Consider the following 13,842-nt stretch of genomic DNA (forward strand, 5'->3'; position numbering starts at 1 on the left):
CACTCCTCTAATGGCTTACAAATACCAAAGCAAGGAGGATGATTTGGGAGAAAGGAGAGGGGAGGAATTCGACCAGAAGTTCCTTACTTTAGGCTTAGTCACGGATTCCCTATGCCATGGGGTCTATTTATACTTGTAGACTCCTTAAGGATTACAGATAAGTCCCTATCAGATAATCTTCTCTTAAGGCTATCCAAATCCATTCCTAGATAACTCTAATGGACGATTTTAGCTATCCTAATCCTCTTAGAATCCGTCCATAGTATATCCAAATGGATTTACAGTCTAAAGTTTAACTATCAAACAATTGACAGTTTATACCCCTTTATTTAATTAATCTCTTTAAGTCACCAAATTAATTCTAATTAATTCTATGACTTATATTAATCAAATAACAATATATTATTCATTATATTATTCCCATAATATATTAATAATATTTACTCTCTCTTATTAAATCATCCTATCAAGTTGTTATGGTGAAGGCAACCCAAAAGGACCATGCACAACTGGATATAGTTACAGCCTTAGACACTATTCCAACAGTTATTATAAGTTATTTTAAGCTACTTATTTCAAAAGTTTTAACGATTATAAAAATATCTTTAGGAAATATTTTAGTGAATTGATATTACAATTTAGTTTCTGCATTTAGAACTAAAATTTATCACTTTCACTATTCACAAAATATTCTTTGAGTTTTTTTTAATGGAACTGAAATTTATATTGAAGTTGACCCTGTAATGTTATATTTAAATTAACAATTTAAGTATTTTGTCTATACAGTTCAAAAGTTTTAGTTTTAAACTGATAATGGTTTACATACAACAACATATCAAATCTAATAAATTAACTATAATATGTTTAAAGTTAAAGAGATAACTTTATAAGTAGAAGTAAAAATATTATTTTAATATTGAAATTTAGTTTATTTTTTATTACACTTTAGGTTTGATACTTATTTATCCTTATTAACCAATTTATAATCATTATTAGAAAGACACTATAATTTATCACTTTTAACTATTTACAAAATATTTTTTGGGTTGTTTAATTTGAACTAAATTTTATATTTAAGTTGATCATATAAGGTTAGATTTAAATTAACAATTTAAGTATTTTATACAAATTGATCAAAAGTTGTAGCTTTAAAATGATAATGGTTTACATATAACATATTAAACCTAATAAATTAAGTACAATATGTTAAAAGTTAAAAACAAACTTTATAAGTAGAAGAAAATATATGTTTTTAATATTGTAATTTAGTTTATATATGATTACACTTTAGGTTTGATATTTATTTAACCTTATTAACCAACTTATAATAATTATTAGAAAGAAATTGAAAAGTCATGGGAGTTTCAAATGAATGTGGTGAAAGGAAAAAATACATGAGAGTTTCAAATGAATGTGGTTCAAGAAAAAATGCAAGTTTTATAAGTATATAATGATAACAAACACAGTAGTTAGAAATTACATCTTTTACACCAAAATTATATTGCATACTTTGAAAAACAATTATATGACATTTCACACCAATATATTGTCTTTTACAACATCTAGAAATATGAAAGTTTGAACAATTATGCATTGAAAATCTCAAAATCATAGAAATAATTTCATTAAATAAGCCTAACAAAAATTGAACAATTCCATGGTCATTTAGTTATTTTCTGATATAATGTTTATAATGTGAAATCTATGAAAAATGATCACTTAATACAATAATAAAAATATGTTATATGTTTTTACATAACACCTTTTCATTATGCAGCTTATTAGGACAAAGGCCGAGTCCTTTTCCAATCCCAACACTCTAAACTAGGCCCCTACATGATTTAAATAGACATATATGTATATTCCAGAATCCATGATACCTTTTACCTTTTATTTTCTTGGAATGCTACTACTACACTATTATTATAAACACGTCATCCTCACAGTTTTTCCTCTTTTTAGAATGGTTTGTTACTGCTTCTCTTGGCATTGTCTATCCTCGTGAGCTAATCAGCCCGTATCAGAAAGGCATCACCGACGACGACAACGTTTCCTGCCTTCTTTCCACCGAGTTTCTCGTTTTTTCTGGTAGGAATCTTCTTCTTCTTCAGTCTCAAATCTCAATATGTATGTCTATATCTGTATCTAAGCATTTGATTATTGTGTTTATGTTGTGCTGTTGGATTTGGTATTTTGATCAGGAAGAACGGAAGTGATTGGTGTATAAGAAGGTACATTTTAAGAGATTGATCGAGATGACGGAGAGGAGTGAGAACGATGATGCTGACAGGAAGATCACGATTGGCGTTTGCGTTATGGAAAAGAAGGTGAAATGCGGCCTGGAGGTTCTTCCTTTTGCTCGAGTTTTAAATACATCTCGTGGTTCTTTTAACGGCGATATTCTCTGTTTTCGATGAATCTGTATACGGCGATAGTGTTTTCTCACTTGATTAGTTTTCTTCGATTTAGTGTTTGCTTTTATTTATTTCATTTTCTGTTTCTATTTCTCTCTTTGTGTGTTGGCGTCGGCATTAGGTTTTCTCGGCGCCAATGGGGCAAATTTTGGAAAGGTTGCAAGCTTTTGGTGAATTTGAGGTAATCGCTATTTCATTTTGCTCATTTCCAATTCAGTTTCGTTTGTTGAATGGAATAATAGCAGATATAGATGTATGAATATAAAATGAGATTCTAAGTGAAGAATCTAGATCAAACATCCCATTATTTGTTTGCTTAATTAACATGCAAGTAATCTATATATTTGCTGAAGGTTTTACTCATTACATCTCGTTGTCGTATGCTTCTGTAGATCATCCATTTCGGGGACAGAGTTATCCTAGAGGAACCAGTAGAGAGGTATGGTTTATATTAGTAGTTCTTAAACACTTTGTAAATTCATAGTATTAATTTGTGCCTTATTTCTTTAATTGTTATTCAGGTATGTAGTATTTTGATGGATCTGTTATGACAGTGAACATTATGAGTAGTGCTGCATTTTAATTTCTTTTCTTCTTGAACTATAGATGTTTAACAGATTTGTCTACCTGAAAAGCCGAGGTTCTGTCTTTTTTAATATACATTTTGGGTCATTCTTTAGGAAACTATGAAGTAGAAACTGGACCTGAGCACTTTCTTGTTAAATAAAGTTTTATTTAAAAAAATTACATCATTGAAAAAGTGGATTCTGAATTTTACCTTTAAGTCTTAAACTTCTTTAGCTCAGCATCAATGTAAAATTAATTATCGATAGATAAAATGCTAGTTTACGAGGCATGGTATTTACATGAAACTATATTGCAATACAATATACATAAAATTTGTAGCTAAAAGAACATCAATGTATAATCTCTTTCAAGTATTGATTGTACAACATGGATGATGGAAGAGAATGATTCTTGTATGTTCAACTTGTCTCTGTTAATAGTAGCAAGCAATGTATTTAAACATGTAATAGTATTATTATTATAATTATCATTTGGAGTTCTTGCACTAACTTTAGCATTTCAGGTGGCCAATTTGTGATTGTTTGATTGCTTTCCATTCTTCTGGGTATCCGCTTGAAAAAGCTGAAGCTTATGCTGCATTAAGGAAGTATGTCTCATCTTATTTAAATCATTTTAAGATACCCTTTTCTCTTCAGCTTAGCAAATAAATACTTTACATTCTCCTTTTCAGGCCTTTCCTTGTTAATGAACTTGAACAACAGCATCTTCTTCATGACAGGAGGAAAGTATATGAGGTATGACTGAAAAATCCATCATCTTATGTGCATTCATTCTTTATTATCATTCACAAATTCATGCTTACTGATGGATTTTTTTTTTTTTTTTTTTTTTTTTTGTTTTGAAATTGAAAGTGTCTTGAATCATATGGAATTCCTGTTCCTCGATATGCACTTGTAAATAGAGAAAAACCATATCAAGATTTGGATTATTTTGTTGAGGAAGAAGATTTTGTTGAGGTTCATGGACAGAGATTTGGGAAGCCTTTTGTAGAGAAGCCCATACATGGTATTACCTATAAGTTCCTTTTTGTAATATTTATTTTTTCAGATTAAATATTTTCTTTTTCTTTAAATTTAGGTGACGATCATCGTATAATGATTTACTACCCCAGTTCAGCAGGAGGTGGCATGAAAGAATTGTTCCGAAAGGTCAACTCTTCAACTTTGACCTTTCTGTGGAATTCAGAGCTTCAGAAACTTATATGTAACTTCAATATGTTTAATAGTAAAAATATAAAATAGTAACTTAAATTTTATATTTCTTACAGGTTGGAAATAGATCAAGTGAGTTTCATTCAGAGGTTAGAAGAGTGAGGCGTGAGAGTTCTTACATATATGAAGAATTTATGCCAACTGGAGGAACAGATGTTAAGGTTGTATTTTATTTTATTATATTTATATTTAATATGTTATTCATGTCATCTTATATTTTTTGTATCTGATAGGTGTATACAGTTGGTCCAGAATATGCACATGCTGAAGCCAGGAAATCTCCTGTTGTTGATGGTGTTGTTATGAGAAACCCTGATGGAAAAGAAGTAAGTAATTATTCACCTTATTGAAGATTTTCATTTTCATAAATGGATATGAATTTGATACTAATTTAAATTTATTATATTTGGTAGGTTAGGTATCCTGTGTTGCTTACACCAAATGAGAAGCAAATGGCAAGAGAAGTCTGCATTGCATTTAGACAAGGGGTACAAATACAATTATTATCTCTCTCTTAAGTTCTATCTAGATGAATTGGTTTAACATGAGTAAATGACCATTTTACCCTTATATGACAGGTGTGCGGTTTTGATCTCTTACGATGCGAAGGTCGTTCATATGTTTGTGATGTGAACGGGTGGAGCTTTGTCAAGAACTCATACAAGTAATAACTGTTTAATATATTGATGAACCAACATCAACATGAGTTATTAATTTTCTCTTGTTTATTTATTTAACCATGTTTATGATAATTACAGATATTATGATGATGCTGCTTGTGTGTTGAGAAAGATGTTTCTAGATGCAAAAGCTCCCCATCTTTCAACAGCAATTCCACCAATTCTTCCATGGAAAGTCAACGAGCCAGCTCAGCCTTCTGAAGGACTAACACGTCAAGGGAGTGGAATCATTGGCTCATTTGGTCAAGCTGAAGAGCTTCGTTGTGTAATTGCCATTGTTCGTCAGTAAGAATTATATCATTTTTTTTAATAAATTAGGGCAAGTTTCAAGAAATAGAAACATAATTTCACTTGTTTCATTAATATAGGCAATGCATTACACAAAATCTCTGTTTTTATGTTGCAGTGGTGATAGGACTCCAAAGCAAAAGGTGAAGTTGAAGGTCACTGAGGAAAAGTTGTTGAATATAATGCTAAAATACAATGGGGGAAGACCTAGAGCTGAGGTGCTTCTTATATTTCTTTTTTTTTTTTTTTTACTTTTTTATTCCTTTTGATCCCAACATAATTATTAAATACAGTAATTATCTTTTGTTTTGTTCAACAAACAGACAAAACTCAAAAGTGCAGTCCAGTTGCAGGACTTGTTAGATGCTACACGTATACTGGTACCTCACACCAGGTATTTTGCTTGGTTTATTGTTTATATTGAAGATTCATTAATTGCATACTAAAGGGGTATTTTGGTCTTTTCTTGACCGGGTCTTGAAAGTGACAGTGAAGCAGAATACATCGAACACGCAGAAAAACTGCGTCAAGTTAAAGCAGTTCTGGAAGAGGTTTTCATCTTACCTTACTTACAACACCAATAATAAGAAAGCAAATTGCATAAAATAGCAACATACTTACATTTCATTACCAATTAATAAGTGTAACATATATTGCTATTATAGGTAAAAAGTAAAGTACATTGAGTATATTAGTAAAACGAGTGAAGTAAGTTGCTATTTCTTGCAATTTTTCCCTAAAAGAAAAGATGTAATAAATAGGCTCTTGTTATTTTAAATAACAAAGTATTGCTTTTTCCAGGGTGGCCATTTCTCTGGTATTTATAGAAAAGTACAACTGAAGCCACTTAAATGGGTTAAAGTATTAAAAGGGGACACTGAAGAGGAACGCCCAATTGAAGCATTAATGGTTCTTAAATACGGAGGTGTTTTAACACATGCTGGCCGAAAACAGGTGATTATTTCTAAATATTACAGTGGGAAAATTACATTTTTGGTCCCCAGGTTTAGCTGAGTTTTTCAAGTTTGGTCCCAAAAGTCCTTATTTGAGGTCCTTGTAATTTTTTGGTCCTTGTTCCAAGTAAAATGACTATTTTGTTCCCTGTGTATTAGCTGATTTTTGCAATTTTGATCTCAGAAATATAGTCATTCTACTTGGAACAATGACCAAAAACAGGACAAAAAGTCAAAAACCTTAATTGAGGACCAAAATTGCAAGAGAAATCCTTTCGGGGACCAAAATTGAAAAAATCAACTATACTCTTGAACCAAAAATTTAATTTACTTTTCCTTTTTATAATGTATAAATTTGCTGTTTCTTTTGTATTTTCAGGCTGAAGAACTTGGTAGATATTTTCGAAACAACATGTATCCAGGTTAAGATAATATACTTTTACTTTCTAGCTATAACTTACAATATGATTAATTGAATATTAATATATTTTAAAAAAAAAGTAGATTTAATTAAGAAGATGAATTTATGTCTCAGGTGAAGGCACAGGACTACTTCGCCTCCACAGTACATACCGACATGATCTCAAAATTTACAGCTCAGATGAAGGCCGTGTGCAGGTATCACTTTGACTTTTGTTGACTTCCTTTCCAACAATACTTTTGTTTTTGACTTCTTTAAAAAAAAAAACTGACAGATGTCAGCTGCTGCATTTGCCAAGGGGCTTCTAGACTTGGAAGGACAATTAACACCAATCCTGGTTTGTTTACCTTGTACTTCAACACTTTGACTTTGACTTTGACTAACAAAATCAAACTCCTTTTGAAGGTTTCACTTGTTAGCAAGGACTCTTCCATGTTAGATGGACTCGATAATGCAAGCATCAAGATGGAAGAAGCCAAAGTAATACTATATGATTCTAATTTTTCGATTTTTTTAGTTTCATAATAACTTATATAGTTTTTTTCTATTATATTTCAGGCTCGATTAAAGGAGTTGATAACCTCTCGAGCAAAACTAGTTCAAACTAACGGATCATCAAAAAAACCATGGATGATCGATGGAGCTGGAATTCCTCCAAATGCTTCTGAACTTCTACCTAAACTGGTAACTTCTGACCATTTTACCCTTACATTTCAAAAAACAAATTAGTACCCCTCCCTATACTGAGTGTATAGTTTGATAGGTGAAACTGACGAAAAAGGTAACTGAACAAGTGAGACTACTTGCAAAAGATGAAGATGAAAAGCTTACAGAAACAACTTCATACGATGTGATTCCTCCATATGATCAAGCAAAAGCACTTGGGAAAACAAATATAGATGTCGATCGTATTGCTGCTGGATTACCTTGTGGGAGTGAAGGCTTTCTTCTAATGTATGCACGATGGAGGAAACTTGAAAGAGACTTGTATAATGAACGCAAAGAGTAAGCTTTTCATAAACAACTCAAATTAGTAATTTCTCGTTTCTTATTTGTCACTTTTAATAATAATATATGTTTTCCTTGAGCAGACGATATGATATAACACAAATTCCAGATGTTTATGACTCATGCAAGTATGATCTCTTACACAATGCACATCTTAATATAGAAGGATTAGATGAGCTATTCAAAGTCGCCCAGTTATTAGCAGATGGTGTTATTCCTAATGAGTATGGCATCAATCCAAAGCAAAAGTTGAAGATAGGCTCAAAGGTAGTACCTTAAGTAAGTCAATAGTCGAGATACGAAATTACAAATATAACCTTTGGAGTTTGATTCTAGATTGCACGTCGTTTATTGGGGAAAATATTGATTGATTTGAGGAATACGCGAGAAGAAGCGATTAATGTTGCGGATTTGAAAAGTCAGTGTCAAGACACATCTTCTATTGCGGTTGTTAAAGAACATAGAGATCATCGCCAAAAGAATGAAGATTCAAGAAGGACAGGCGAAAAGTCAAAGGATCCGGATGATGATGAAGACAAAGAAATTAAATATCGGTTGGATCCAAAGTGAGTGGATTTGAATTATTTTAATCCATTTTGAAAATTGAAAATAACGATATTTTATGTTTTTTTGTAGATATGCTAATGTTCGGACACCGGAAAGACACGTCCGAACTCGCCTTTACTTTACATCGGTATGTAAAATAATTAAAATTTTCGTCATAACTAAGGATTAGTAAATTATTATTATATGGTGATGGTGATGGTGATACGTATTTTTGGTTTTTAATGTTAGGAATCTCATATTCATTCCTTGATGAATGTTCTTCGTTACTGTAACTTGGATGGATCTCTTAAAGGGGAAGCTAGCCTTGTTTGTGATAGTGCTTTGGAACGTCTATTGAAAACCAAGGAACTTGACTACATGAGCTATATTGTCTTGAGGATGTTTGAGAATACAGATGTTAGTAATTCTTTCACTCAAGTTTTTTTTAAAAAAAAAAATATATATATATATATATATATAAAACGACCATTGTTTCCCTAGATTTGTTATATCAAGATTTAATTCTGTAGGTGAATTTGGAAGATCCAAAGAGGTATCGTATAGAGATGACTTTTAGCCGTGGTGCTGACTTGTCGCCCTTAGAGGTAAACAGTTGCACTTTTTTGCATTTTCTTCTTAGGGAAAATTGCAAAAAATAGCAATTTACTTTACTCTTTTTTTTATTCAATATAAGCAATGTACTTTAATTTCAGCGAAAGGTAAGTATGTTGCTATTATGGGTAAAAAAATGTTATTATGTTTCTATTAGTGGACTTGAATATTTATTCAGAAATGAAATGATTGATATTTTCCCCCAGAAAAACGACCTTGAGGCATCTTCATTACATCAAGAGCACACATTACCAATAATGGGGCCGGAAAGGCTACAAGAAGTGGGGTCATATCTGACCTTAGAAAAAATGGAAAAAATGATTCGGCCATTTGCTATGCCAGCAGAAGATTTCCCCCCACCAACAATCCCACAAGGATTCTCCGGTTACTTTAAAAGTACAGGAGTTTTAGAGCGACTGGTAAATCTTTGGCCCTTCCATAAACATGGATATTCTCACCTCAAATAAACACTCTCTTTTTTTACCACACATTTTTTACGGGTGTTTGATTCGATATAAAGCAAAGAGACAATTCTGAAAGTGTTATCGTTGTGTAGGGAGATCGAAATTGTTCGATGGTACATGCAACTACTACTACTACTAGTCATAGCTTTTTGTCCGTCTCCCGAGATTCCTTTGTATAAAATAACTACATTGCCATTGGTAAGAAAATTTTTATATACAAAAAATAAAAATCAACTTTGGTTTGGTGTTCTTTTCTATGTACTACCTTTTGTTTTATAATAATAATAACTATATAATATAATATTCTCTTCTTTAAGGCCAAAATCGTCTTTTACCATCAAACTATACTTTGGGATCTTTGTTGACACAACATGTGTCATGTGGGGGGGTGCAGTAATGAGTAAACCGAGGAAACCACACCACATAGATCCAGATTAAATTATATAAAGTTGATATTCTCGTACTTTTAAGATACCGGAAAAATTCAAATTTTAATGTTTCTTGGTTCATTTATCAAAAAGCCGATTTGGTTGGTTGTTGGTAGACATCTCTTATGTGAGCCTGGATGGATCTTTCATGTGACTTGTTACTTTTAACGTGGGTTAAGTCGAGTTGAATTGAAATGTCCAACATTTTCTTTTCCAATTTTATAAGAAAATCATAAACAAAATGTACGGTGGAACCTTTATAATTTAAAACTCGATAAATTAATAACTTCGATAAAATTAATAATTTGTCCGTAACCAACTTAGGACTAATACAAAATTGGACCCCAATTGATAAAATAATAAAATAATATTTTTATTTGAAATCCCAATGTATATATATTGGTCCCAACGGAACTATAAATTAATAATTACTAAAATATTTCAAAAATCTAGAACTTCAAATCTATATTGAGTTCATCTTTAAATCTTCCAATTGTACTTAAGAGTTGAGGCATGTATTTTCGTATTGCAACAAAAAGTTGTGAAGAGTTGATGTAGCTTGTAATGCTTCTTGCCGAGTGACCGGTTCAAAAGATAATGAATCATCATCAACCGAATTTTGAACGGTATCCGTGATAATTTCTTCAATGCTTTAAACCTCGTAACATTCATTATTATTTTCTCCTGGATAATCCAACAACTCGTCGACATCCATTTGGATGCATTAATTTGAGAGTTGCTCACATATATAAGCCAACTCTTTAAATTAATAATCTATTAATTTATCAATATAATAATATGTTGCTAAATTAATAAAATATCTCAATCCCAACATTATTAGTTTATAGTGGTTTTACTTATCATATAAAAGAATTCAATAATGTTTAATAAAACAATATCTACGAAGTTTTAAGAATCTTAGAGCATGTTCGGCAAAACTAACTGGAAGTTGGTAGCTATAGCGTATATGAATGTTCGGCAAAAGTAGTTAGAAACTTTTAAAACATGTAACACTACATAAAAATTTTTATCAAAAACACGTCATTGATTTTAAAAAATATATAATTAAGTCAATTTGTAAAGTTATAAAAGTATTTTTGTTAAAGGCTACTTAAAACAGTTGACACATTTTGAGTGTTTTTTTTTTTTTTAATAGTTAAAAATAGAAGCTCCTATTGCCGAACAAACTTTTTTGTTTCTAGTTTTATCTTAAAATCTAAAATATAGAAGCTCTTTAAAAATGCATGCCCAACACATCTTTAATTTTGTATGAATTTTAATTCGTTCAAGTCACCTAATTGTGATTATTTGTACTTGGGTTTCTAGATTTTAGCTATTTAGACCATGTAATTTTAAAAAAAAAAATCATGTAGGATGTTATAAGAATTTTAATTCGTTCAAGTCACCTAATTGTGATTATTTGTACTTGGGTTTCTAGATTTTAGCTATTTAGACCATGTAATTTAAAAAAAAAAAAAAATCATGTAGGATGTTATAAGAATTTTAATTCGTTCAACATTATTAATTTTACTTAAGTCCCTTATTTTAGCCATTTAGCGCATGTGATCCAAATCAATAAAGTGATGAGAATCATTATCAATAATTCAATATGCATAATTGGTCTTGGTCCTACACTTACAGGTTACAGGCTTACAGCCAAACTCAAGAGCGATGCCCCAACCAAACGTTGTACTGATGTTTTATCACTTTATGTGGCAAGCTTTAGCTCTCAAGTGAAAACAAAAATTTGACCTGCAAATCCACAATGGCCATAAGTATGCACTCTATGTTAGGTTTAGTTGTGTATAATTAGGTACTAATCCTTAAATATACAATATATTTGTTTAATTTCAACTTAGCATTTATATTGGGATAGAAAACAAATGGGCAACTATTTGAGATCTTTTCTTAAAGAAGCATTGTAATAACAATGATTAAATACAAGGTTACATGGGCCCCATGGGCTAGGTAACTGCTGGGTTAAATACAAATACACGCTATCTAAATATACAATACAATAATACATTAATACGTTTGAGCGGGAGATCTAGAGCAAACACTCAAACTGATCCGAAAATCTGTAAACAAAGAAGATGGAAGTCCTTTGGTGAAGATATGTGCATACGGAAGGCTGGAAGGAACATGTAGAACTCTGACTTGACCAATTGCAACCTTGCCACGCACAAAATGAATATCCATCTCTATGTGTTTGGTGCGTTGATGTTGAACATGATTTGTAGACAAATAAACAGCACTGACATTATCACAGTAAACAACGGTTGCCTTAGAAAGAGGAGTGTGTAGCTCACGAAGAAGATTTCGTAACCAACAGGTTTCGGCTACTGCATTGGCCACGCCACGGTATTCGTCTTCTGCACTTGAACGTGAAACGGTCTGTTGGCATTTAGAGGACCAAGATAAAAGATTATCACCCAAAAATACACAGTAGCTGCTGGTGGATCGACATGTGTCAGGGCAACCCCCCAATCAGCATCAAAATAGGCTATGAGATTTGTTGTGGGAGAGTGATGAAGTTGAAGCCCGTAGTCTAACGTCCCGCGAACATATCGTAATATACGTTTAAGAGCATGAAAGTGAGGTTCGCGGGATTGTGCATGAATAGATAAATCTGTTGCAAGGCATATGATAGGTCTGGGCGAGTAAAGGTGAGATACTGGAGACCACCTGCGAGGCTTCGGTATAGGGTCGGATCAGTGATAGGATTGCCTGAAGAATCTAGTTTGGACTGAGTATCAGCAGGTGTGCGACACGGGTTACAGGTTAACATGTTCGCGTGCTCCAAGATTTCCAACACATAATTGCGTTGGGAAAGGAATATACCATTAGAGTCCCGTGTAACAGCAATGCCTAGAAAGTAAGATAGATCACCAAGATCCTTCATAGCAAATTCCGATGCTAGAAGTGAGATGATACGCTGTAGGAGATCCGTAGAGGAGGCTGCCAAAATGATGTCATCAATATATAACAATAAATAAGCCATCTCCGTACCCCTGCAAAATATAAACAATGAAGAATCACGAGTACGTGTAAAACCGATCCTGGTGATATATGATGCAAATCGTTGAAACCAAGCGCATGGAACTTGTTTAAGCCCATATAGAGATTTCTGCAATAGGCAGACATGGTCAGGATGTGTGATGTCTCTAAACCCGGGAGGTTGGTGCATGTAAACCGTTTCATTCAGTTGACCATGTAAGAATGCATTTTTAACGTCTAACTGATGAATCGACCATTTTCGAGAAGTGGCAAGACTGAGAACCATACGAATCGTAGCCGGTTTGACAGCCGGACTAAATGTCTCATCACAGTCGATGCCGAGGCGTTGGCTTTTACCATTCGCTACCAAGCGAGCTTTGTGTCGCTCAAGTGTACCATCTGCATTATATTTCTTTCTAAATAACCACATTGAGTGCATAATGTTAGCATCTGTAGGTCTCGGAACAAGGACCCATGTACCGTTAGAAATAAGAGCACGATATTCATCCTTCGTGGAAATGGTCCAATTGGGGTCCCGAAGTGCTTGAAGGTGAGACTTAGGAAGAGGAGACTCGGTGGTTGTGTGTAGATTGAGACGAGAGACAGGTTTGAATATACCTGCACGAACATGGGTGACCATAGGGTGAGTTGGTTGAGGAGATGGTGGAGAGTTAGTGGGTGGTGTTAAGTGGCTGTGAGAAAAAGAAGAAGGTGGAGTGATAGGGCTATTGACAGCTGAGTCAGCCGAGTGGTTGTCGTTGGCAGAAATATGGCTGCCAGACTCATTGCCAATTTCGGTGGTGGTTGTGGTGGGAAATTCAGACAATCGAAAAGCCTTGGATGTGGGATTTATGTCACATTGTTCGTCATGAAAAGAATAAGAAGTTGCTTTGTTGGGTGTCATGGCTTTATATGGAAAGACGTTTTCTTGAAAAACAACGTGACGAGAGATGATTATTTTTCCGGTTTCAAGGTCAAAAAAACGAAAGCCTCGATGTTGGTTAGGATAACCAAGAAAGATACATGGTCTAGATCTTGGGGCAAGTTTGTGAGGGGTGGGAAGGTGAGGATAACATAGGCATCCATACACACGAAGATGGAGGAAGGATGGTGGTTTTTTATATAGTTTGGAGAAAGGTATGTCGTTGTTTATTGATGATGGGGGTGTGATGTTAATGAGATGGGCTGCCATATGAAGAGCTTCAACCCAAAAGGTGGGCGGAAGATGGGCT

General features: G+C 33.2%; 1 protein-coding gene across 1 annotated transcript; it reads left to right on the top strand.

Annotated features, from left to right (window-relative positions):
- The first annotated feature begins 1,902 nt into the window (after positions 1 to 1,902).
- On the top strand, positions 1,903 to 9,486 carry LOC145097835 (inositol hexakisphosphate and diphosphoinositol-pentakisphosphate kinase VIP2-like). Its single transcript, XM_079035487.1, has 30 exons — positions 1,903 to 2,088; positions 2,202 to 2,345; positions 2,536 to 2,595; positions 2,807 to 2,853; positions 3,505 to 3,588; positions 3,673 to 3,736; positions 3,854 to 4,007; positions 4,080 to 4,150; positions 4,270 to 4,374; positions 4,447 to 4,539; positions 4,627 to 4,701; positions 4,792 to 4,877; positions 4,972 to 5,178; positions 5,300 to 5,399; positions 5,505 to 5,575; positions 5,672 to 5,732; positions 5,983 to 6,135; positions 6,514 to 6,556; positions 6,670 to 6,752; positions 6,830 to 6,892; positions 6,961 to 7,035; positions 7,114 to 7,239; positions 7,319 to 7,560; positions 7,647 to 7,830; positions 7,900 to 8,129; positions 8,200 to 8,257; positions 8,359 to 8,526; positions 8,640 to 8,714; positions 8,928 to 9,140; positions 9,278 to 9,486. The coding sequence occupies exons 2-30, from the start codon at positions 2,256 to 2,258 to the stop codon at positions 9,362 to 9,364; spliced, it is 3,168 nt and encodes a 1,055-aa protein (XP_078891613.1). The 5' UTR covers positions 1,903 to 2,088; positions 2,202 to 2,255; the 3' UTR covers positions 9,365 to 9,486.
- The last annotated feature ends 4,356 nt before the right edge of the window (positions 9,487 to 13,842 follow it).

This window comes from Lactuca serriola, chromosome 4 (assembly GCF_051521515.1).
Source record: "Lactuca serriola cultivar US96UC23 chromosome 4, Lser_US96UC23_V15, whole genome shotgun sequence".
NCBI lineage: Eukaryota > Viridiplantae > Streptophyta > Magnoliopsida > Asterales > Asteraceae > Lactuca > Lactuca serriola.

Bases quoted from the DNA above. Each gene is read 5' to 3' on its own strand.
- LOC145097835 (XM_079035487.1), top strand. From the start codon at position 2,256: ATGACGGAGAGGAGTGAGAACGATGATGCTGACAGGAAGATCACGATT. The intron at 5,576-5,671 runs GTATTTTGCTTG...TGAAAGTGACAG, and splicing joins ATACTGGTACCTCACACCAG to TGAAGCAGAATACATCGAAC. The intron at 8,715-8,927 runs GTAAACAGTTGC...ATTTTCCCCCAG, and splicing joins CTGACTTGTCGCCCTTAGAG to AAAAACGACCTTGAGGCATC.